The 22,865-nt window shown below is 38.5% G+C and overlaps 1 protein-coding gene across 3 annotated transcripts in view; it reads left to right on the top strand.

Moving 5' to 3' along the window:
• Window positions 1-22,865, top strand: part of UTRN (utrophin) — a 446,595-nt gene that overhangs the window by 315,733 nt on the left and 107,997 nt on the right. For all 3 annotated transcript variants that reach the window (XM_089530248.1, XM_089530249.1, XM_089530250.1), the window contains exon 55: window positions 9,894-10,023. In XM_089530248.1, the coding sequence (XP_089386374.1) occupies window positions 9,894-10,023 (130 nt within the window). The remainder of the gene's footprint in view (window positions 1-9,893; window positions 10,024-22,865) is intronic.

Here is a 22,865-nt window from a genome sequence, read left to right as displayed (position 1 = left end):
CCCGCCGGCTGTGGGCCCCCCTATGCCAGCCCATTTACATGTAGCTAAATCTAAATCCAATCAAATGTGTGGGGACAGAAAAGCAGTTCCACACCAGACTTTATATCAACTAGATCTTCTAGACAGAGGTTGCATATGAGCAAGTTGTTCTGAGTTTGCTGTTCTGCAGCGGACATTTCTGTATATGAGTCCGCTGTTCTTCAGTGGACATTCCTGCAAACTCTTAAATATTTGGTGTGATTTAATTGTTACACTTATTTCATGAACAGTGGTAAGTCACCTGAGTTATGTGTGTGTATGTGCCTTCTAGCTGTCCATCAACGTATGGTGACACCATGAATTTCATAGGGTTTTATTAGGCAAGGAAAACCCAGATGGGTGGTTTTGCCAGTTCCTCTCTCTGAAATACAGTCTATAGTACCTGGTATTTGTTGGTGATCTCCCATCCATGTACTAAGCGTGAGTGACCCTGCTTAGCTTCCACAATCAGACAGGAACTGGTGCCTTTAGGGTATTTAAGATGGCATCATTCAAAGGAATTTAAGATATCCTGTGATATATATGTAAGTATATACATCACAGGTTACTATTTTTCCTCATGGGGGGGGGGGGGGGGGCTATTTGTGTATAGCCAAAATTAAGTTTGTATATAACGTATAGTTTCTTGGATGTTTAGGACAGTTTCCATCATGTTACACTTGAGTTCTTTAAAAGATTATCGTGTTTTTAGAAAACCAGTTATAACTTTTCTGTGCTTCTAGTAGCGACAGGGAACAGATACCTAATTTCAATATTTCTGCAGCTGTTGATGTTTTGATTACATGCATGGAAGGCCTTTCAGATTCTTCTTATAGTACTCTTAGACCATTAGAAGCACTTTTTTCTAAATTTATGGCTGAAAATGAATTGATAGATTATATTTACCAAAGTGATAGCTCTTTCCTTCATCATGAAATTCATAAAATGTTGTTATATGTATGATGTATCAACTCTGTGTGACTAATATGTTTTTTAATTTGTTTGCATACTTAAGTCCATTCTTAGTTTTCACCATTCCTTGCCTGCACCCAACAACTTCGGTCTAGTTTCTTTCATTTTCCTGTATTTTCTTGCCAAAAATACCTAGAATTCTTGAAAATGGTGAATGTGTCACATATTAAGTAGAGTGAATAGATGAAAATTGCGTTATCATTTTTAGTAACAAGTTTCCAAAATTTAAATTACATAAATAAAAGAAATTACTAGAACAAAGAGTCTTATGGTCTCGGCAACAAAAAGACAAGGAAATTGAAGTACAGATGGTGGATCCTTCTAGAAGTGTGTAAAATCTATCCAGTGCATTTTTAACTTTATAGGCACTGGCTAGAGAACAGTAGGGGTTCCTGCTTTATGACTAGATGCCTAATATTTGTTCCCTCTTTTCTTTGTTTAGATTCTCTCTTCTAACACCCATTTTCTTTTTGAAGGATCATATTTTGCCAGGCTTCTTGGATTTCACAGCTTCTATAGAGACTGCAGTCTGTTTACATGGCAGTACAAAATGTTTAGAAATTATCATTGTCAATACTGCCTTGAGAAGAATGGACTCTTGACAGATGTGTTCACTATATTTTGCGTTTTTAACTTATCACCTAATCAGTATAGCTAAATATTACAAACCCTAATGCTTGAAAATGCAGTGGGCCCTCTCCTTACGTGGGGATCTGTTCCGGACCACCACTACTCTGCGCGTAAGGGAAAATCCAAGTACGCTCGAGCCCCATAGGAAACAATGGGGCGTGTACACACAGCGGCGGTATGGTGTGTGCGCACGGACGCCATTATTTATATTGTCATGCAGCTTCCGTGTGAGCAGGAAGCCATGTATAGCATGCCTGCGTATAGCGCAGGTGCACTGTAATTCATTCTTTATGTGGTATTAATTGGCAGGTTCTAGAATATGAAATAACTACTAAACTATTTTTGGACTTTTTATTACCAACATTATGACATGATTAAATGTGAAAAAAGACCTGATTGTGAAGACAGTAATTCCACTGTTTTCAGACTACTGAAAAATACCATTTTTTATTATGAAGAAAAAAGATATTTGATTAAATATGTATGAATATATGTATGATTGTAATTCCAACATTTTAGATGTCTTCCTGGCCCCTGCATGTTATTTACCACTGATCTTTGTAGACTACATGTGCATCCACACTACAGAAATAATCCAGTTTGACATCACTTTAATTGCCATGGCTCAATGTTACAGAGTTCTGGGAATTATAGTTTATTGTGGCACCAGAACCCTCTGACAGAGAAGTCTAAAAGTCTGACAAAACTACAGTTCCCGGAATTCCATAGAACTGAGCCATGACAGTTAAAGTAGTGTCAAACTGGATTATTTCTGAGGCGTCTATAGACAATTGCCCCTGCGCGCGAGAGGCCAAAGGCCCCAGCGGCAAACGGCGGCAGGACCGGGCTGGGGCCTTTGGCCTCTCGCGCGCAGGGGCAATTGTCTATAGACGCCTCAGAAATAATCCAGTTTGACACTACTTTAACTGTCATGGCTCAGTGGGGATGCAGCCTGCTTCTCGGTTCGGAATGGGGAAGCAGAAAGAATCAAGTTGAACAGAAAAAATATATATGCATATATTCAGAGGCTATCAAATCATTTCTGATTAAGAACGCTCCACCCTTGAGGCAGTGAATGATTGCTGTAGCTATCCACTTAGTGATGTACTTGTGGTGGATTAGTGTCCAGTAACTAGAATAAATCACACCTTATTAACCTTTAGCTAACAAGGCGTTTGAAGAGTGAGTGAAGTGTACATTTTGGTGGGGGTAGGAAGAAAAAAAAGATACAGATGAGTGACTAACTGAATTGAGGTTTTAAGATTAAATCCCACGTTTTAGAACACCCTTTCCTTACCTGACAGTTCCCATATGTGTTGTACTCACACTATTCCACGCAACAGTTCTATAATGTTCCCATGTGGAAAAATCCAGGTTGGAGCCAGGCAACTTTAAAAAGAATCCTTTTGAAGGTAGCAATAATGAAATGTGTTTCCCTAAAATAAGCAGTGGCAGGATGGTATATGGTTTATATAGGGTTGCCATATCCCGGCGGCCCCCGTGACATTCACGGTTTCGGGGGGCCCCTCCCGGTCACGGTCCGGTTTGGGCCCCCACCCGTGCCTTGTTCCCGGCTTGGGGGGTCCGCTTCGGCCATTGCCGCTGCTGCGGCGCCGACCCATCTCCTCCTCCTCCGGCTCCACCTTCCTCCTCTTCCTCGGCGGGCCGGCAAGCGCCGCTGCCACCGCGCCCCCACTGGGAGAGCTTGCGCGCTGCCCAGGCCTCAGTAGGGGCCATTGGCAGCGCGCGCGCCTTCCCCATTCCCTCCGCGCGCGCGCCTGCTCCATTCCCTCTGCGCGCGCGCATGCGCGCGCGTGCTTGCCCCGCTTCCCTTCCTCCCGCGCCAGGCATCCTAAGGAGGAGGAGGGAGAGAGGAGGAGGAGGAGGAGGAGGAAGGAGCCGGAGGAAGGGTGCCTGAAGGCCAGGGCAGAATTGGGCCAGAGAAGAAGGAGGAGGAGGAGGAGGAGGAGGAGAGCTGACTCAGTGGCCATTAGGTCTGCCTTGGTATTTTGGGGGTTTAAAATTATTTTTTAAAATATAAAATACTTATTTTATTTAATTTTTTTAATTTTTATTATTGCTTTTTTATTTTATTAATTTTTATTATTGCTTTTTTATTTTATTAATTTTTATTATTGCTTGTTTTTATTTTATTTTATTAATTTTTATTATTGCTTGTTTTTATTTTATTTTATTAATTTTTATTATTGCTTGTTTTTATTTTATTTTATTAATTTTTATTATTGCTTGTTTTTATTTTATTTTATTAATTTTTATTATTGCTTGTTTTTATTTTATTAATTTTTATTATTGCTTGTTTTATTTTATTAATTTTTATTATTGCTTGTTTTTATTTTATTAATTTTTATTATTGCTTTTTTATTTTATTAATTTTTATTATTGCTTTTTTATTTTATTAATTTTTATTATTGCTTTTTATTTTATTAATTTTTATTATTGCTTTTTTATTTTATTAATTTTTATTATTGCTTTTTATTTTATTTCATTAATTTTTATTATTGCTTGTTTTTATTTTACAGTATTTTATTAATTTTTATTATTGCTTGTTTTTATTTTATTTTATTAATTTTTATTATTGCTTGTTTTTATTTTATTTTATTAATTTTTATTATTGCTTGTTTTTATTTTATTTTATTAATTTTTATTATTGCTTGTTTTATTTTATTTCATTAATTTTTATTATTGCTTGTTTTATTATTTTATTACATTAATTTTTATTATCAAATATATACTGTACACCCCTGCCTTGTTTTTTATTTATATTTTCATTATTTTTTATTATTAAATATATGCAAGTGCATTTTTTGTGTATTTATGGTGCTTTGAATGCTAACAAGTCTGCCTTTCTTGGCCAATTATAGTGGTGATGATGATGATGATGATGATGATGAGGAGGAGGATGATTATGATGATGATATCAACAAGCCTCTGAGGCACGGCCAATGTAACTTGCTGTGATTTTTACAAACTCATGCGCAGTGAAGAAAAACCACAGTCCCTTGTCCAAGTACACACTTCTGAGAAGTACAGTTGAACCCGAGGGCAAATACATTTCTGCCTAAGAATAATGCCAAAATGTCCTCCATTTTGATCATGCCTAAAAACATGCATTTATATTAACATTTTTTTAAAAAAAAACCTCATTTTTGTGCGTCCTCCATTTTTATAAAAATGTGTCCTACATTTGAAAATGTTGCCCTACATTTGTCCTACATTTGTCCCGGTTTGGAGGTCCTCACTTATGGCAACCCTAGGTTTATAGAGCATTGGACTACAGACCAGGGTTTGAAATCTTTGGAAATCCATTGGGTGACTTTGGGCACATCACACTCCCTCAGAGGCAAAGGTAAACCTCTAAACAAATATTGCTAAGAAAACCCTGTGATAGGCTCATCATAGAGCCACCATAAACTGGAAACAACTTGAAGAAACATAAAACAACACAACAACAGTGACAACCTCCATACTATTCTCTGTAAATCCCATGGTCTGGGTTGCATGAATATCTTGGTCAACAGGTTAATTAATGATAGCTTGATTAATCTGATAATTCATTTTCCAGATGTTAACATTAAACATTATTGTATTAATTTTCAAATCTAACTTCCAATTTTTTGAAAAGGGCATTTTAAAATATTAAAAATTCATCTAGTTCTTATTGAATCTTTTAAGAATATAAACTAATATTAGGAGTGGAGGAGTTGGTAAAATTAGTCCCTGTTCCCAGGCACGTGCGTGATGCATATATGATCTGCCTTGTAAAAAAAAGAATTCATGCACCCAGATTGCTATAACAAATTGGTATTTCTAGAGAATGTCTCTTTCATTGCAATATAGGATTTCTGTTATAGCCAAGCTTCTTGATTTCTTGTAAGACCTATAAAAACTACATTTCCCCAGACACTGTGCCCCCTAAGGCTTTCCATTTCCATCCAAATCTATAAAAGAACCAGGTTTCTCCAACCCCTGGCTCTGTAATAATGACAAGGTAATTCAACACCACTGGACTATATTAGAACATAAACCTGTGAAAGAACAAACATCCAGGCTCAAATAAAATGCCCACTGAACTGAAGCCTAATAAAACTGATTTAGATTATATGTTCTGTTTTTTAAGGAAAGCTCATGTTTTCTAATTGAAAATGGATTCCCCCTCATCTATCAGAAATTTTTACCAGACTGGTCTATTTGGCATAAGCCTAGGGAAAAGTTTGATATGCCTACAAATGGCTTAGTACTTTTGAAGTAAGATGGTCATTTTGGCATGATTTCCCCCCTTCTCCCCTCCTTCAGAAATTATGGTGTTATGTAATAGATCTTTAAAAATTAGAGAAGCAGTAAACCTCCTGCAGTGTGATGTTTGACTTAAAAAGGGGGTAAAAGTTCTATTCTGACAGTATTCATAATAAAGAGAACATAACTCCAATCCTGAAATGGGTTTTTTAGAGCTCATTTTGTGGAGATGTTAGCATTCACACAATATTACAAAATGCATATCACCATAAACATATTCCAGAGAGTATACATAGTCATTCCTGGATTTTATTAATATGCTGGAATACATATAAAATTCTCCAGTTGAAATAAACCAGCTATATTTCTCAGAGTTTTAGTGAAAGAGTGAAACAAATCAAAACTGATAACAGATGATTATGAAGTAATGTTTATGGTTTAGTCCTTTGATGATTTTGTTGTACCACACATGTACAAGGCAAAGAAAGAGAGTAAAAAATGTATTAAAATGTATGCATGTTCATACATTTTTATTTTTAATTCAGTAAGAAAAATGCCCTTTGCCTTACAAAACACATGGAACTATTCATCTGACTGCTTAATCAGAAATAATTATTAAACAGAACAGCAGGGATGTAGGAATGACTTTAGGCAAGCCCAGTGGGATTTTGGATCTTTATGTAAACAGACAACAGTGCCATGTTGGTTAGTTTTAAAAGCACCAAGCCATTTGTCATAGAAATCTGGTGCTCTAGCAAGAAAATCTCAGAATCTATGAGTGCTTATTAAGTGGAGGTGTTCAGTGGATATATCAACCTAATAAGAGGCATTAAGTGCATGTTGGTATACATTTGATTCCAGGTCACAATCAGTATTATTAATAACTACAGTCAGCCCTCTGTATCCATGGATTACCATCCATGGCTTAAACATATTCTAAAAAACATAAATAAATAAAAAAGCACACACCATGATTTTTCCATTTTATATGAGACACCATTTTACTATGCCATTGTATTTAATTGGATTTGACCACCTACAGATTTTGGTATCCATGGGTGTGTGTTCTCTAGTACCTAACCTCAGTGGATACCAAGGACCCACTATATTAAAAGTATAGTGTCTAGATCAAGGGAAGTAATAGTGCCACTGTATTCTGCTTTGGTCAGGCCCCACCTGGAATATTGTGTCCAGTTCTGGGCACCACAATTCAAATAGGATGTTGAGAAACTGGAGTGTGTCCAAAGGAGGGCGACTAAAATGGTGAAGGGTCTAGAAACCATGTCCTATGAGGAATGACTTACGGAGCTGGGGATGTTTAGCCTGGAGAAGAGAAAGTTAAGAGGTGATATGATAGCCCTGTTTAAATATTTGAAGGGATGTCATATTGAGGAGGAAGCAAGCTTGTTTTCTGCTGCTCCAGAGACTAGGACCTGGAACAATGGATGCAAGCTCCAGGAAAAGAGATTCCACCTCAACATTAGGAAGAACGTCCTGACAGTAAAGGCGGTTTGATGGTGGAACACACTCCTTCAATGGAGAGTGATGGAGTCTCCTTCCTTAGAGGTCTTTAAACAGAGGCCATCTGTCGGGAATGCTTTGATTTGGATTTCCTGCATGGCAGGGGGTTGGACTGGATGGCACTTGCGGTCTCTTCCAACTCTATTATTCTATGATTTTATGATTCATTTTGGATTGTCTCACTGAGGAGGGAATAAGCTTGTTTTCTGCTGCTCCAGAGAACAGGACCTGGAGCAATGGATGCAAGCTCCAGGAAAAGAGATTCCACCTCAACATTCCTGACAGTAAGGGCTGTTTGACAGTGGAACACACTCCTTCCTCAGAGTGTAGTGGAGTCTCCTTCCCTGGAGGTCTTTAAACAGAGGCTTGATGGTCATCTGTCAGGGATGCTTTGATTGAATAGTTCCTGCATGGTAGGGGGTTGGACTGGATGGCCCTTGTGGTCTCTTCCAACTCTACAATTCTATGATTCTATGCTTCTATTAATGAACTGCTTTCCTGGTGCTTAGTAAGACATATTATTCTCAGTATTATAAGATTATGCACTTACTTCATATGATACATCATTTTAAGCAGGTGACCTGCTGAACATCTCATCATTTTAAATCTGAGAATAGTATGGCCCAGACAAAAATGAAATCAGAAATGTTATGATAAGAAAAGCTACTAAGCATAGATTGAGGCTGTGTGTGTAAATTTGTTCAAATATAAAATTCAAACAAATATGCAATAGATCCCTGCTCATAAAATTCTATGAAGCATAATCTTACAATTTTCTCTTTTGGAAAATAGCTATTGCATACTGTCCAAATCAAAATAGTACTGTGAAATGTGTTTTTGATGTGTGTTATCATTTTCTAAAGAAATAATAACAATTATGATTATAGCTCTCTTCATGCTTTTGGGGTTTTGTGCCTTATTTTTATCTAACTTTCATAGTTCTGATTTTCAATCAAGTACTATCATATTAAAATATTAAAAAATGAAGTACTGGAGAATTCTAGTTGGACTATATTTCCATGCATATTAAAGATATGTTTTCTTGCGTAAAACACTACTTTGCTTTTAGGTATAACAGAATTGTATATTCTTTTTGATACTCTGAAAACTAATAATGTCCTGTCAAAAAGAAAAGGAAAGTCTGTTAAAATAAAACAAGCTTTGATTCCTTTTTCTGAAGTTGCCATCCATTTCTTGGCAGCTTGAGAACAATTCTCTTTAGAGCCCTGGGGTGAAGTGGGGTCTAGTGGCCTTCTTGATACTTCTGGATTACAGTTCCCATAGTCTATAATATAGGACATGCTTGCTGAGATTGCTGAAAGTAAGAGTCCAGAAACTCATGGGTCACTCACAGTAGTTTCAGACTATATGGTGCTAAGCAGCAATGGCTGATATTATCCATCTCAGCATACAGTATTAAACTCATAGTACACCATGCTGATGCTGTGGTGTGCTGAAAAAAATCTTGTTCATCACTTCTTGCCTGCAGAGGGCATGTCCTCTACGGACTCAGCCCCAGTCTAGCAAGACTAACACTACTTCCTTTCATGTAATCCTCACCTGTTAATGATTTTGTTAATGAAATCTCATAATTCTCCTCTTATTTTGGGTCTAATTCTTCTCTTCTCAGTTTTTTAGTTAAACAGTCAAACAAACAAAAATATTTATGGTTTTACATAATGTATTGTTTTATCTCCCTTATATTATATTTTCTCATGTTCACAATAGTGAACTAGTTTTCTATAGTTAATCATTTTGAGGATTTTTATCCTTCCCTTCTTCCAAAATGGCTCCCAGAGCAACTTACATATATATTTTTTTAAATTTGACAGTTCCCTGCCCTCAGGTTTACAATCTAATCAGACAGGACATACAAGGAAAAGGGAATAGTGGTGGAGGAGGCAGTTGAGTCCGGCAAGTACAGCCTACACTTCTCTTCCTCCAAGGCCACAGTAGTGGCAGTTGGCATGGAGGAAGGGCCACTCATCAGTTGGTGGGGTTAAGGCATGATGGATCTGTGTCTGGCTCATCTTCTGTGCCTCTGAGGTCACAGCAGTGACAGCTGGGATAGATGGGCCTTTCATCATGCGTGATGGAGATATTTTGCATATTAACTTGACCCTTTAGTATTTTTTTCCTTTTAACCATCCATCAAGAAGCCAAGCCCTTCCTCCAGTCCATCTGCCTTGGTTCAGGCCTCGGAGGTGGAAAAGATCTGCTGGACCTGATCCTATTCCCCACCACCATTCCCTTCTCCTTTTGTGTCGTGTCTTTTAGATTGTAAGCCTGGGGGCAGGGAACCGTCTGACTAAAAAATTTATGTACAGCGCTGTGTAAATTTACAGCGCTTTATAAATAAAGGTTAATAATAATAATAATAATTTTATAAACAGGCATGGTGTGATCAAGGGAATAGAAATAGAGTTTTGGTGCCATATATTGTCCTCTGCCTTAGTCTACAAGTGACACTCCTGGTTTTTTTCTTTTCTTTTGGAAAGGCACTCAGGCGTGAACTGAAAGATAAAGAACAAGCCATTCTAAATGCTGTGGATCAAGCACGAGTTTTCCTTGCTGATCAGCCAATTGAAGGCCCTGAAGAACCAAGGAAAAACTTACTTTCAAAGTCAGGTCAGTTTTCATTAACTTCATATTTGATACAGGGTTTTTTTTTTTTTAGAACAATTTAAATAAAAGCCCAGCTTCTTTAATTATAATCATGATTTTGTTGAATATGTAAGAATGATTGCTTTGATGAATATAACTTGTTGTAAAACATTTTTAATGAATTTTGTGTGCTGCTGTGTAGTACGTTAGTATGGGGAACTCCACAAAAGAACTATTTAAATTAAAATAAAGAATGTACAGCAGCATGATTTAATGGTTATTTTCATTTAGTAAAGTGTACAAAAGATGAAGCAAGTGTAGGAGTGTTTGTGTTTTATAAGTATCATTTATGTGTGTTTGATTCTTCTTGATACTACAGCTTGGCAAATTTTATATGCAGTCACTCAAACTCTTTGTCAGGTCAGACTTCTCTGCAAATTAGTGAAGGTGGTATAACTGGAGGTGAAATATCTTATCATTTAAGTATTCACTATATGGTTTGGGAAACTGTCATTGAAGACATGCAAAAATATGAAATCAATTTAAGGAGCTGTACCAAAATGTCTTTCTTAGACATCATTCTATTTTTCAGATAATTGTTTTGTTGCTTGCTCTCAGTATTACTAACATTTTAAAAATTCTCTTAGCACAGCCAATGGAATTACATATTACAACTACATGCATTATTTTACAAAGAAACACATGCAAAGAAAAAACCTGTTGCAAAGTATATTAATATGCATAAAGTACATAATATTGGGCCTGATGTAATTTAATATAGTGCCCTTTAACCCATCTGAGGTGGGAGACTGGGTCCCCCCCATGTGCCAGGAATTGGTACGGTATTTGTGCCCATTTGCTACAATGGTTATTTTATTTCCTGGAAACTCTTCCAAGAATGGCAGCTGCTGATTCATGAACCAGCACTGGTCCATGGACCACTACGTTGAGTAGCACCAGTTTGATTCTTTGCTTGGTGTTAGGATGCTGCAGATCTCCCTCTTTGCTTTTGGAGAGGGAGGTCTATCACAAAAAGACTTCCCAATGTAAAAATGGCATTGCTATGCTGGAAACTGATTGTTCTTGGGATTTGTTGGGGATGCTGTGAATCCACAGGATCCTAAATTTCCTCCTTCCCTTGAGAGACATACCCTGCCTCAAAGGTATCAGGAGCTGATATAATAATTTATTTATTTATTTAGGTATTTATATCCCACCCTTCAGCCCTAATGGCTCTCAGGGAGGCTTACAATATTATTTTTAATCAGACAGTTCCCTGCCCTCAGGCTTACAATCTAAAAGACACGAAACAAAAGGAGAATTATCTCACTGGAATCAATGTGAGAAGGTTAGAAAATAATAAAAAGTTAAGTCACTGCCTCCAATGGATAGGACAACATAACTGCTGTAGATTCTCCTCTCCCTGGGAGGGTGCCCAAATAGGCCAAAAGGCCACTGTTCCCCACAACCTTGTGTCATCCTGTTTGGATAATGCAGGCCAAAGCCCTGGAGCCAGAAACTCTGCAGCAAAGCCTGGCTGTTTAGACAGCCCACACACTCCTTACTTCCCCCCTGCATCTCCATTAGTGAGCAGACCCCCCACCCCCATCACAACTCCTAATATGGAAATAGGGCACCTGGCTGCACCCACTTAGGCAGTCACTCCATTTTTCCATCAGGCACAGTGACAGGGGTCCGCTCACTAGCAAAGACACAGAGGAAAGTTAAGGAGTGCATACCAATGGCTGGTCCCAGAGTCAACATGGGAACAGGTGTGTAAACACCTACTCATCCCCAGGATGTACCCATATCTATCTTTTACTCTGCCTTTGGCAGTTGTCATCGGTGCAGCTTTAGCTTTCTTTTGCTATGGCTTTACATTATGAAATACTTATCAATTAAAACAAATGAAAAATTTTCCCAGGCTACATTTTACTAGGCTGTTTTATTGGATCATGTCTCCAGCTGTTTGCTATGCAACATTAAGTAGCTTTGATGAGATGTTGCATGTATAATCCAACTTTCATCTAAATTGGGAGAATTATTGTGAAAAATATTTTTTCCACGTTCCAATTTGTTGAGATGGTTGCAGTATGGAGAGAGGGCAATCAGCTATATTTATTTAGCAGTTGAGAGTATTAGTTTCATGAGTGATGTTGTGGTAAATTGCTTCATTTAAAGACATATACAAGTTTTGAGTAGCTAATTAACACCTGGCTTCTCCCAACTTAATCATATTTATTAAAATCATATGAGATTTAAATCAGAAGGCCTTAAACTTCAAAACATACCCATTACTAAGAATCTCTGTAAATGGAAACATATTCTTTCCAGCTCACTCCTGTACATTTGGCCTTTGTTTTTCATTGTCCAAGTATAATAGTTTATACAGTACTATAAAATGGTAGCTCTAGGTGTGCTTTTTTCCTTGGGGGAGATTTACCTCCCCGCTATGGGAGCTAGTGGCTTCCTTGCAAGTAGAGATGTGAATCTGCTCCAGGTTTTTAGTGTGAACTTTAAAGGAACTGACCAAGTTGCTTAACCTGTTTGGGGAATGATGTTCAGCACCTTGGGTAATTCCTTTAAAGCTCTAACAGCTCTTCCACACTGAAGAAATAAAGCAGTTTGATACCACTAACTGGCATGATTCCATCTTGTGTTATCCTGGGATTTGTAGTTTGGTGAAGTATTCAGTCTGATCTGTTAGAGAGGTCTGATGCCTCACCAAACTATCAGAAATTGCATATTCTGTAGGATGTGGTGTCAGACTGCTTTATTTCTGTAGGATGGATATAGCCTAATTCTTGGGCAAGATTCACCATGCCACTGACATGGAAGTGAACCAGCTGCTACTAACCTCCACTCCATGTGCTGCAGTCCAAATCTTGATATTCCTATCCATTAATTGGGGCAAGACTAAGGAACTTTTTTTCAGTCTGGGCCAAAGTTGATTTCAGAAAAGTTCATTGGAACTGTATTTCCCACCCATTGGTGGATTGGTCAAAGGCAAAAGAATGAGCCTAAAGATACCAGTACATTTTAACTTAAATGCCATTCTTGCAAATATGTAAGCTTTTGGGGTGACATTTTAATTCTTTTAGAAAGTACAAAAATAAAACTGGAAAAGCACCAAATGATTCTATCTTGAGAAAGAAGGCATGGCTGCCTAAGGAATCTAGAGGGTTGGACTAGGATGTCTAGATGTTTGGATTTGGCTCCAGTTCCTAGGTTTCACCAGTCTTGATTTACGGAATGGGAGTATAACTAATTAAACTATCTAAGTTGATTAAACTAAATTATACTTCCCTAATCAAATCCATCAGACAGAAGTGAAATAAATGGGGAAAACTCAAGATGTCTTGGTTGGATTGTACAGCCTCAATAAACGTGTCCATTTTACTTAAGTAAAGCTTCCTTTTTCAAACTGTCTATATCAGTACCTAACAGAATGTTTTCTCTGTAGCAGAAAATACTAAATGAGTTTATTAACAGACACAAACATTCTAGCATATCCAAATCAACAATGTATAGATTACAGTACTACAAAAAGAGGACTGGGAATTCCAAATTTAAAGTTCTACCTTTTAGATTACCACTTACTCTGAAGGTGAGAATAGGGATTAAAGGCATTGCTGAAATATGGTTTTTATTGGAAATCAGTAAATTTCATATTGATTGGATCTGTATGGTTTCCTTTCTTAGAAATCAAAAGCAAATACAGTGAAACTTTTTATAATCCTCTTTCCCAAATATAATACACAATTGTTACACAAAAATCTTATTATATTCCTGTGTCTGCCAGCAAGATTAGATATCATCTCAGTATGGAAAGATCTTAAAGGGCTGCCACTAGATCAGTGCATGTATCTGGGTTATTGCTCTCATGGAAAAATTAATAGCACAATTAAAAATCCTTAAAATGTAAACTGATTAGATAATTTCTATAATACTTGATTTCCATACTTTGACTTACTCTCCAAAGTCCCATGCAGATTTATGGAATTGTGTATTCTCTATCCCCATTGAAAAGAGCAGGTCATATTATGGCTTCTCCATTTATGATGGTTAATATTTAGAATACTAATTTTAAGAATATAGGTGATTCATTTTTCCTTTTATTTAAGGATACAATTGCTGTTGTACAATCTATTTTTATAAAAAAATAAATAAAAACAAAAACCAAACAACCCTGAAAGCCCCAGCCATTCATTCTGCTCCTTAGATTGTGAGCGGGGGGTGGGTGGGGTGGGTGGGTGGCTAGCCAGTTGGTGCCAGACTAACCTACATCTTTGATTCCTGGAAAAAGGGGAACATAACAGATGTGCTACAGTGGGTTGTGGATTCCATTGCTGTGACACTGGTGGTTTAAGAACTGCTGCAGTTTGGATCTTTCTGTGTGTGTCAGTGTTACATCATATGTTACTCCCCACGTAGAGCAGCCCACCCTCCAGCTGCTAATCCTTTCATCCATTACACCTCAAGGAAACAGAAAGATCTGGTATCCACAGTGTAACCTAGCAATGGGGAAAGTGTAGCCCACTTGTTGTATGTGACCTTGGGGCCCTATTTTATGGCCCTCTCCCTAAAGCCCCCATACCTCCCCATTTTTTAAAAAAAAATCTGTTGATTTCTTGGGCCAAATTGGCTAAATAAAGCTTAAATTTGCCATAGGGTGTGGTGGGGTGGCCCACAAGCCTTCCGAAGCCCCACCACATTGACATGTTGTCCTCCAACCCCTTAAAAATGAACCAGAAAGGAAACCTGAAGATAAATGGCATAACTTCTGGTTGTGTTGGCTGTGCCAGTGTGACTCCTGGGTGGCTGGAAACTCAAAGGTAATCCCCACCTCTCCATTGTTGCCCACACTTGGTGTACACTTTTGTCAGAGTTTACCTTTTCACTCCAGAAATGTGCTACAGTTTCAACACCAGAAGCATACAGTCATCTGTACAGTTTGTAAGGAAGCTTTCAGAATTAGTTGCCCCCATATTTTGAAGTGATACAGTCCAGTAAGAAGACTAGAATGTTATTTAGTTATATGTGTAGCTTAGTTTTGAAATAGTACCATTAATCTTTCCTTATCTGACTTTATTTGAAAATAGACACTTAAAGCAACTGGTGCCCCTTTTAATGTAGCTGATCTTGGTTGTGTTTTCCTTTATCTCTTCATTCTGAGGTTGGGTTTTTTGTTTTTTTTTAGATAAATACAATATTTTTTTTTTGGAAACTGTTTCCCTTTCAGTTTTATTGTATCTTTGGTATCGTATTCTGTATAAAGGTAAACATGGTAAAAAAAACTGTAGTTAATGGTCTCTTAGATCAATAGTATGGATGTAGTCAAGTTTAATAGTCATGAACAAGAGGTTAGTTATGCAGAGGCATCTTGTTAATTGTTGAGGGGGAAACACTTGTGTTTTTGCTCTCACACAGGATGCATAAAAGTAACTGTGTTTGTTGGTCTTTCTAGTTGAAGGTGAAAAATTTGGTGAATATTCCCTTCAACCCTACTATGAACTTTGCTTGATCTTCTCATAATTCCATCCCCTGTTGTCTTGCATTTGAAGAAGATTTGCAGAATAGTAACAATGTCCAAGACTTGATTTTCCAGAATTCTGCATTGTCTACAAATGTTTGAGTGTTAAATAGGGATAGAGTGGGGAAGAGAGAAACAATCATTTTAGAAACATGATGGTGAATGCTGGGGAAATCCCCATGATAATAACAAGTAATTATGCAGTAGCAAAGGTTATTTTGATAGATACATCCTTCTAAATTAAGCATTCACCATCTGCTCTGCTCTTTAATTACAGATGCAAAAAGCACAATAAATCATAGCTGAATCATAAGAGAAATATATGTTAGAAATGATTTACATGCATGTAGTTTATTTATGCTGGGCAACATCTGGCATTGCTGCATATTTCAGGTTTAAAAAACAGAGGTCATAGTCACCACGAGGCAGCATTTGTTATTATACATTATATCTCTAAAGGCTGCATTAGAAGCTTTAAAACCAAATTTACTAGGAATGATGATGGCAAAGGCACACAAACACAGGACATCAAGCTATAATGAACCTAATAGCCCTCTTTAAGGGTTGTATTTAAACTGTATTTGATACTCTGGAAGTGCTTATAGTCATGTCCTTTACATCCATTAGGTGAATGCCTAGAGGCTTGATCTTTTGTATTAAAAAGAGAATGTTGTATTGATCTGAGACACTAAATGTGTTTATTTTCTACAGGAAAATCAACATAAAAATAATGTCTAAATCCAGTGGTACACATTTGTGGGCATTCTCTAGTGTGACAGGACTTTCTTCATCTCTCCTCCCCCTGACAGACCCCCCCCCCCCCCCATACATAACATGTGGATTTCCACTTCTCCAGAACAGGTTTTGAGGCAGAAGGAGAAGGCCAATCCTACCCCCCTCTTGCAGCTCCACTGAGGGGAGGAGTTCAATCAAAGATCCTACCTGGTGTAATTATATTCAAAGGAAACAAAGCCAAAGCATTCATAACTAGAGTAGCTGCTAATTGAGCCTTCTAAGCTTATTGGTACAATTTATTCCTTGATTACCAAACAAGTGCCAAGACATCCTACCTTTGACACCTGTTGATGTGAAATGCACCCTCTCCTTAATACGACTGCCACCAAAATAATAATGTGATGTTGGGTCCCCAAACTGAAGCAGACCATTTTTAAACACTTTGTTTTAAAATATGGTATAATGATGGTAACGTGGATGTGTCATTTAAACTGCAGACAAGCTTTTGTTGAAATAAAAACTGAACTTTATTGTGAAGCTGAAGGTTTTCATGGCCGTCATTCATGGTCTTTTGTGGGTTTTTCGGGCTATGTGGCCATGTTCTAGCAGAATTTCTTCCTGACGTTTCATCAGCATTTGTGGCTGGCATCTTCAGAGAATGTTTGCCTGGAAAGGATTTGTGTGTGTATATATATAGATAGATAGATAGATAGATAGTGTGACCTGGAAAGGCAGGAGTGATTTGCATGTATATTGTTTGTTGCTAATGGCAGGCCTCAGGGTGGGAGGGTCTGCGAAAGAGGATTAATGTCTGCTTGATAGTGCTCATTGTCTGCTGGGAGAGTTCTCATTTGCACTTGTTGAGTCTTTATCTTGCTATCTTTCAGGACTGGTAGCCAAACCTTGTTTACTTTAAGGTTTTGAACTTTATTGAACTTTATTGTGTTTCAATCAGTTGTTACCCAAATAGTTTCAAAATAAATAGTTATTGGCTCAGGCACTTGTGCTATATGATAAAGTTGGTAAAATGATAGTTTTTGTGGGTTTTTTGGGACTTCACATTGGTAAAATGACTTTTTGAATATTAGCTTTGTTACAAATCTTCAACACTCCGCAGAGTATCAATGTTACTAATACTCAAGGACACTCACACTATCCTTTCCTACTTATATTCCTAACCAACAAGCTAATAGTTTTGCCACTCAGGCTAACTATAATGACTCCCTCACTTGGAGTAACTAATTGGTTAAAAGTCCCTCACTCTAGTCTTTAACCAGTTCTCCTCTGGAACTCCTAAAACCTATGTCCTTCTCTGGACTTGGCAGAACCCTCACTCTCTGGAGTCTAAACCCAAACTGAAATTCCAACTACCACAATGGAATTTTCAACCTTCCCCAGCCAGCATCCTATTGTGTGACATCAGATAGCTTGTGACTGGCTATTGCTATCCCAAGCTAATCTGTCTTTTTGATAAACTACCTACCTTTGCAGTGTTTCCAGCTGATTTGCTTAGAGGAAAGGATAGTCTGTCTCATGTAGGACTATCTCAGATTAGAAGCGTCCAACTCCGTGTATCTGTGAAATGTATAGAGACAGCCATAACAAAGTTGCTGGAATTAAAATGGTACAACTTTGTGGAAGGGGAAGAAATAGTGAGTACATCAGAAGAGGAGGGGAAGAATAAGGCAGGCTTCTCTAACCTGATGTCCTCAAGATACTTTGGTTTATGCCACCCATAATTTTCTAACATTGGTCATGCTGATTGGAGCTGGTGGGGACTGAATCCCAAACAACTGGAAAGCACCAGGCGCAATTACCCAGTTTAAAGGCCAGAATTCAGACTGCTTTCTTTCTGTTGTCTAACCTTCCTCCGCACCTTTCTGAAACTATGGCCAACATCTGATACGGTCATCATGATTATGATGATGGAGCTCTGTCATCACAGTTACAGCTGAAAATCCCCCTGTTCCCTACCCTACCCCTTTTCAGCCCAGGGGGCCCCCAAGATCAGGCACCTGGAAGGATCTTTTGAGGTCCTGCCAAAACTGTTGATCCTAAGGCCCCAGTGACCAGGAGCATGCTTAAGGATATCATTTCCCAATGGATCAATCTCCAGCACTTTGTTAACACTTTAGTTGAAGCACTGTCAAACTCCAAAAGTAGAGTTATCCATGACTAAATGTGAATCTCCAGTAGTTACAATATTGTAAGCCCAGCTTTTGATACTGTAACTGCTGAACAGATTGCCAACCTATACTTCTAGTGTTTGAAACACCATAGTAATTCATTTTGAGCAGATGCTTAACTTTTTAAAACTATCTTAAATTTATTTAAATAATACTGAGAATGAAACAGATGGGGTCCTCTCCCTATCTGCTTTCTGACAGGAACATGACTTAACATGCTTTCTTTTTTTAGTAAATAAATGGACTGATGTACATAAAGCTTTTCCACCTTTTTGAGGTGGAGAAAACATAATAGATATTTAAAAACAGAAGAATTTCATACCATATAAAGTCAAAACCAATTTGTATATGCTGTTTTTTTGCCACAGGTCAATGGCTTGCTGGAAAATGTTGCTCCAAAAATTCCTCCAAAAAACAAAAATAAAAACATGACTAACACATTTTTATTTATTATAATTACAATCTCAGCTTTTTTTTTTAATTAATAGGTTACTATCAAACATTTTTGGAACATCAGAATGGCAGACATGTTGATGTGCAAGGTGTAGTCATGTCATAAAGAAATAGATTGCAAGCATTTTTATAGCTCATAAAAGTATATGTGTTTGGTTTCAGTTCTGAAGTAAATACTTTTAAAAATCAAGTTTATAAGCTTCCCTTTTCTCTTTTCTCAAATGAAAAGGAAGACATTGAAAAGAAGAATGCAGCCAATATAAAAATGCATTCACCATTACATAGAAACACTAAATTAAATATGCCCTTCAGATGACTTTTAACAATCTGAGGAACCTTGGCTTTAATTACTTAACTGTAATTAAAGGGTGCATTTCACATCAACAGGTGTCACTGGTAGGATGTCTTGGCACTTGTTTGGTAAGCAAGGAATGTACTTAACTGTGGAAACCTACAGTGGATAAAAAACCCATAATGCCTAGGGTTAAATCCATGCAATCTTTCCATTTTGGTTCTACTGCCAAGATGGGAAATGTTGCCTTTTGCGCTGCATATCCCATGACTAGAAATCCCAGGATACCTTAGCCACCACTAGCCATGTTGGCTTGAGGATTTTATGAGGTATAGTCAAAACAGTAATGTACATGTGATTTCTTTCTTGATTCTATCTTTAGATCAAGAGCAGCCCAAAATCTTCAACCCAGTTCCAAAGATACAATGATGTTCAAGTTATGTTAAAATGGATTAGCATCCCTTATCCAGAATTCCAAAATCTGGAATACTCCAAAAATCTCCACACATTTGCTTTCTGATGGTCCACTATACACAAACTTTGTTTCATGCAAAAATTATTTAAAATGCCATGTATAAAATTAGTTTCAGACTATGTTTGTAAGGTGTATATGAAATAGATTCATGTTTATACCTGGGTCCCATCTCCAAGGTATCACATTATGTATATGAAAATATTCCAAAAAATCTAAAACACTTTTGGTCCCAAGCATTTCAAATAAGAGAGACTCACCCTGTAGTTCATATTGTAAAGTAATTTGCTTTTACATTAAGAGGAAACAAAGTGTGCTATAACATCAGAGTAAAGATCCATTTAGTTTAGCATCCTGTTGGCGACAGTGGCAAGCCAGATGCCTCATGAATGTCTACAAACAGAACACAAAAAACAATAACATTTCCCCACTTTTAATAATAATAATAATAATAATAATAATAATAAGTTTTATTTATAAACTGCTATTCCAAATAGATCATAGCGGTGTACAAGAAAATTATAAAACAGTACAAGAAAAAATCTGCAATAGATATATAAAACTAATAAAACATTACAATTATGGATAAAATACACATTAAGATACACTGTATCTTCAGGCTAGCCTCTGATGACGCTGGCCAGCCTGTTCTCTCCCTCAACGTGCTGCCTTCCTGATCTATAAGCTATGCATCATCATCCTGATTTCTAGACAGGTCCTCCTTGAATATGTCTGATTTGTTTAATTCATTTTTAAAGCCAACTAAGCAAGTGATCACCAACACATATAACTTTATACAGTTGTTAGCAACTTTATCAAGAGATTTTCTTGGCAAGATTTCTTCAGAGAAGGTTTGCCACTGTCTTCCTCTAAAGCTGAGAGAGTATGTCATGCCCAAGATCACCCAGTGGATTTCCATGGCTGAGTAAGCCTTTGAATCCTGGTCTCCTAGGCGGGATACAGACCACCCAAAAAGGGTGGTCTATCCGTGCCTTGTTTTGCTGCACAAGGGAGCCGCAGCGGACAAACCACGCGGCTCCCTCACGCAGCAAAAAGAACCCTTAAAAATCGGTTTCCTCTTGCAGCGCGTTTGTGATGCCGCAGTGCGCCAATGGCGCACTTGCGGTGTCACAATGATGCTGGGACGTGCGGACGCTAAGCATCTGTCGCATCAAAATGGCGGCACCTGTGTGTACAGGGTGCCGCCATTTTGAGGCTCCCGTCATGTGCTAGGGGTGAGGCCAGTATGGACGGTGCGCCCTTGGTCAACCCCTGGCACGTGATAGGGCACACTTGAGGCCCGTCTGGAGAGGGCCCTAGAGTCCTAGCTACCAGTCAAACTACTACACCATGGTGGTCCCTTAACTTTATCTAGGTCAGTCTTTGAAACATGGGTGGGCAAAATGTATCCATTGTTTTTATGCAGCTCACAATTTACTTCCCAAAGTATGTATTTGCTCCCAGATGCCTCCAGGAGTGATCTTTTAATGTTAAACAGCACAGAAGGCCCCCATATTTTCCCTGTCAAAAAATGGAAGTACACCTGCGATATTATTATTAGTAGTAGTAGTATTGGTACCATTTTAACTGACAACAGACATAACGTTTTAAAGACAAAATGTAGGCCTGTGACTAACATCATTTTTCTTCTTCTCCTGTATGATTTTTGACACCTTTGCCTAATGAAGAAGCCAGTGGAGCTTTGAAAGCTTTCATGATGTATTTTGTGCTTTCTTAGTTGGCTCAACAAAGTTATCCCTGTTTTGTTGATTTTGAATTTTGTTGTATTTCTCTCAAACCTGCTGTCCCACTGAGGTAAGATTTTCGCTTGTGGCCTATTTCACAGTCACACAGGGGCAGCTCTTCAAAGCAGTCCCATAGTAAAGATCTTCTTCTTCATCTTGCTTATAAAGATGTGCTCCTTAGATTCAGGACCAGAGCTTGGAAATGTTACTTTTTGGGATTGCAAAATTTTTCTAGATAGAATGAGCATTGAGCAGTCTGATTGAGGGTATCTTGAGAGCTAGGGTCCAAAAAGTGACATTTCCAAGCACCTCTTGGGACAAGTGAGTAGCCTATCTCGGGTTTGTGTGTGTGTGTGTGTGCACATGTTTGTGGCATTCCCTACATATTTGGGTTTTAGCCTCAATCTCCTCAATTTTTTGTACAACATTCTTTAAATGTAGAATTCCCTCCCCTCATTTCCTTCTAAGCCAAAACAGAAAAGAATTGTTGGGCTTAACTCTCTCTTTCAAGGCATTATTGAGCCTGCAAAATTTTGAGTCTAGAAAACATAGAATCATAGGCCCGTTACAAATGGGCATAAAAGTACGGACTGGGTCTGTATTAGGGTTAGAAAGGGTCGTCACTTCTTGACATCACGACCACGCCGCCTCTAAACGGGGCGGCGTGGTTGTGACGTAGTGGGGCTGCACGAGGGTGCCTAGAACGCCCTTTCTGCAGCCCCGTAAGGAGCTGCATTTCAGAGCTCCTTCCAGCTTTGCGTCACTGGGCGCAGCCCCTTTCTCCTCCTCCCCACCGCCATCGGGTGTCCTTGGGGCTTGAAGCCCCAAGGACACCCCTTTCCAGGCCGCGGGGAAGCGGCTTTTCGCCACTTCCCCGTGGCCTGGAAAGCAGTGGATTGGGGCCTCGGAGGCTGTCATTGTGGCAGCTGAGGCCCCAATCCGGCAGGGAAAGGGCTGGTTACAGGCTGCCCCAAACGGGTAGTCTGAAACGCGCCATAGAATCGTAGAGTTGGAAGAGACCACAAGGGCCATCCAATCCAACCCCCCTGCCATGCAGGAAATCCAAATCAAAGCACCCCCGACAGATGGTCATCCAGCTTCTGTTTAAACACCTCCAAGGAGGGAGATTCCACTACACTCTGAGGAAGGAGTTTGTTCCACTGTTGGACAGCCCTTACTGTCAGGAAGTTCCTCCTAATGTTGAGGTGGAATCTCTTTTCCTGGAGCTTGCATCCATTGTTCTGGATCCTAGTCTCTGGAGCAGCAGAAAATAAGCTTGCTCCCTCCTCAATATGACATCCCTTCAAATATTTAAACAGGGCTATCATATCACCTCTTAACCTTCTCTTCTCCAGGCTAAATACCCCCAGCTCCCTAAGTCGTTCCTCATAGGGCATGGCTTCCAGACCCTTCACCATTTTAGTCGCTCTCCTTTGGACACGCTCCAGTT

This window comes from Sceloporus occidentalis, unplaced genomic scaffold, assembly GCF_023333645.1.
Source record: "Sceloporus occidentalis isolate IW3139 unplaced genomic scaffold, rSceOcc1.0.p SCAF_6, whole genome shotgun sequence".
Classification (NCBI taxonomy): Eukaryota; Metazoa; Chordata; class Lepidosauria; order Squamata; family Phrynosomatidae; genus Sceloporus; species Sceloporus occidentalis.
The sequence above is the reverse complement of the archived record's forward strand: the minus strand, read 5'-3'. Positions and strand labels throughout refer to the sequence as shown.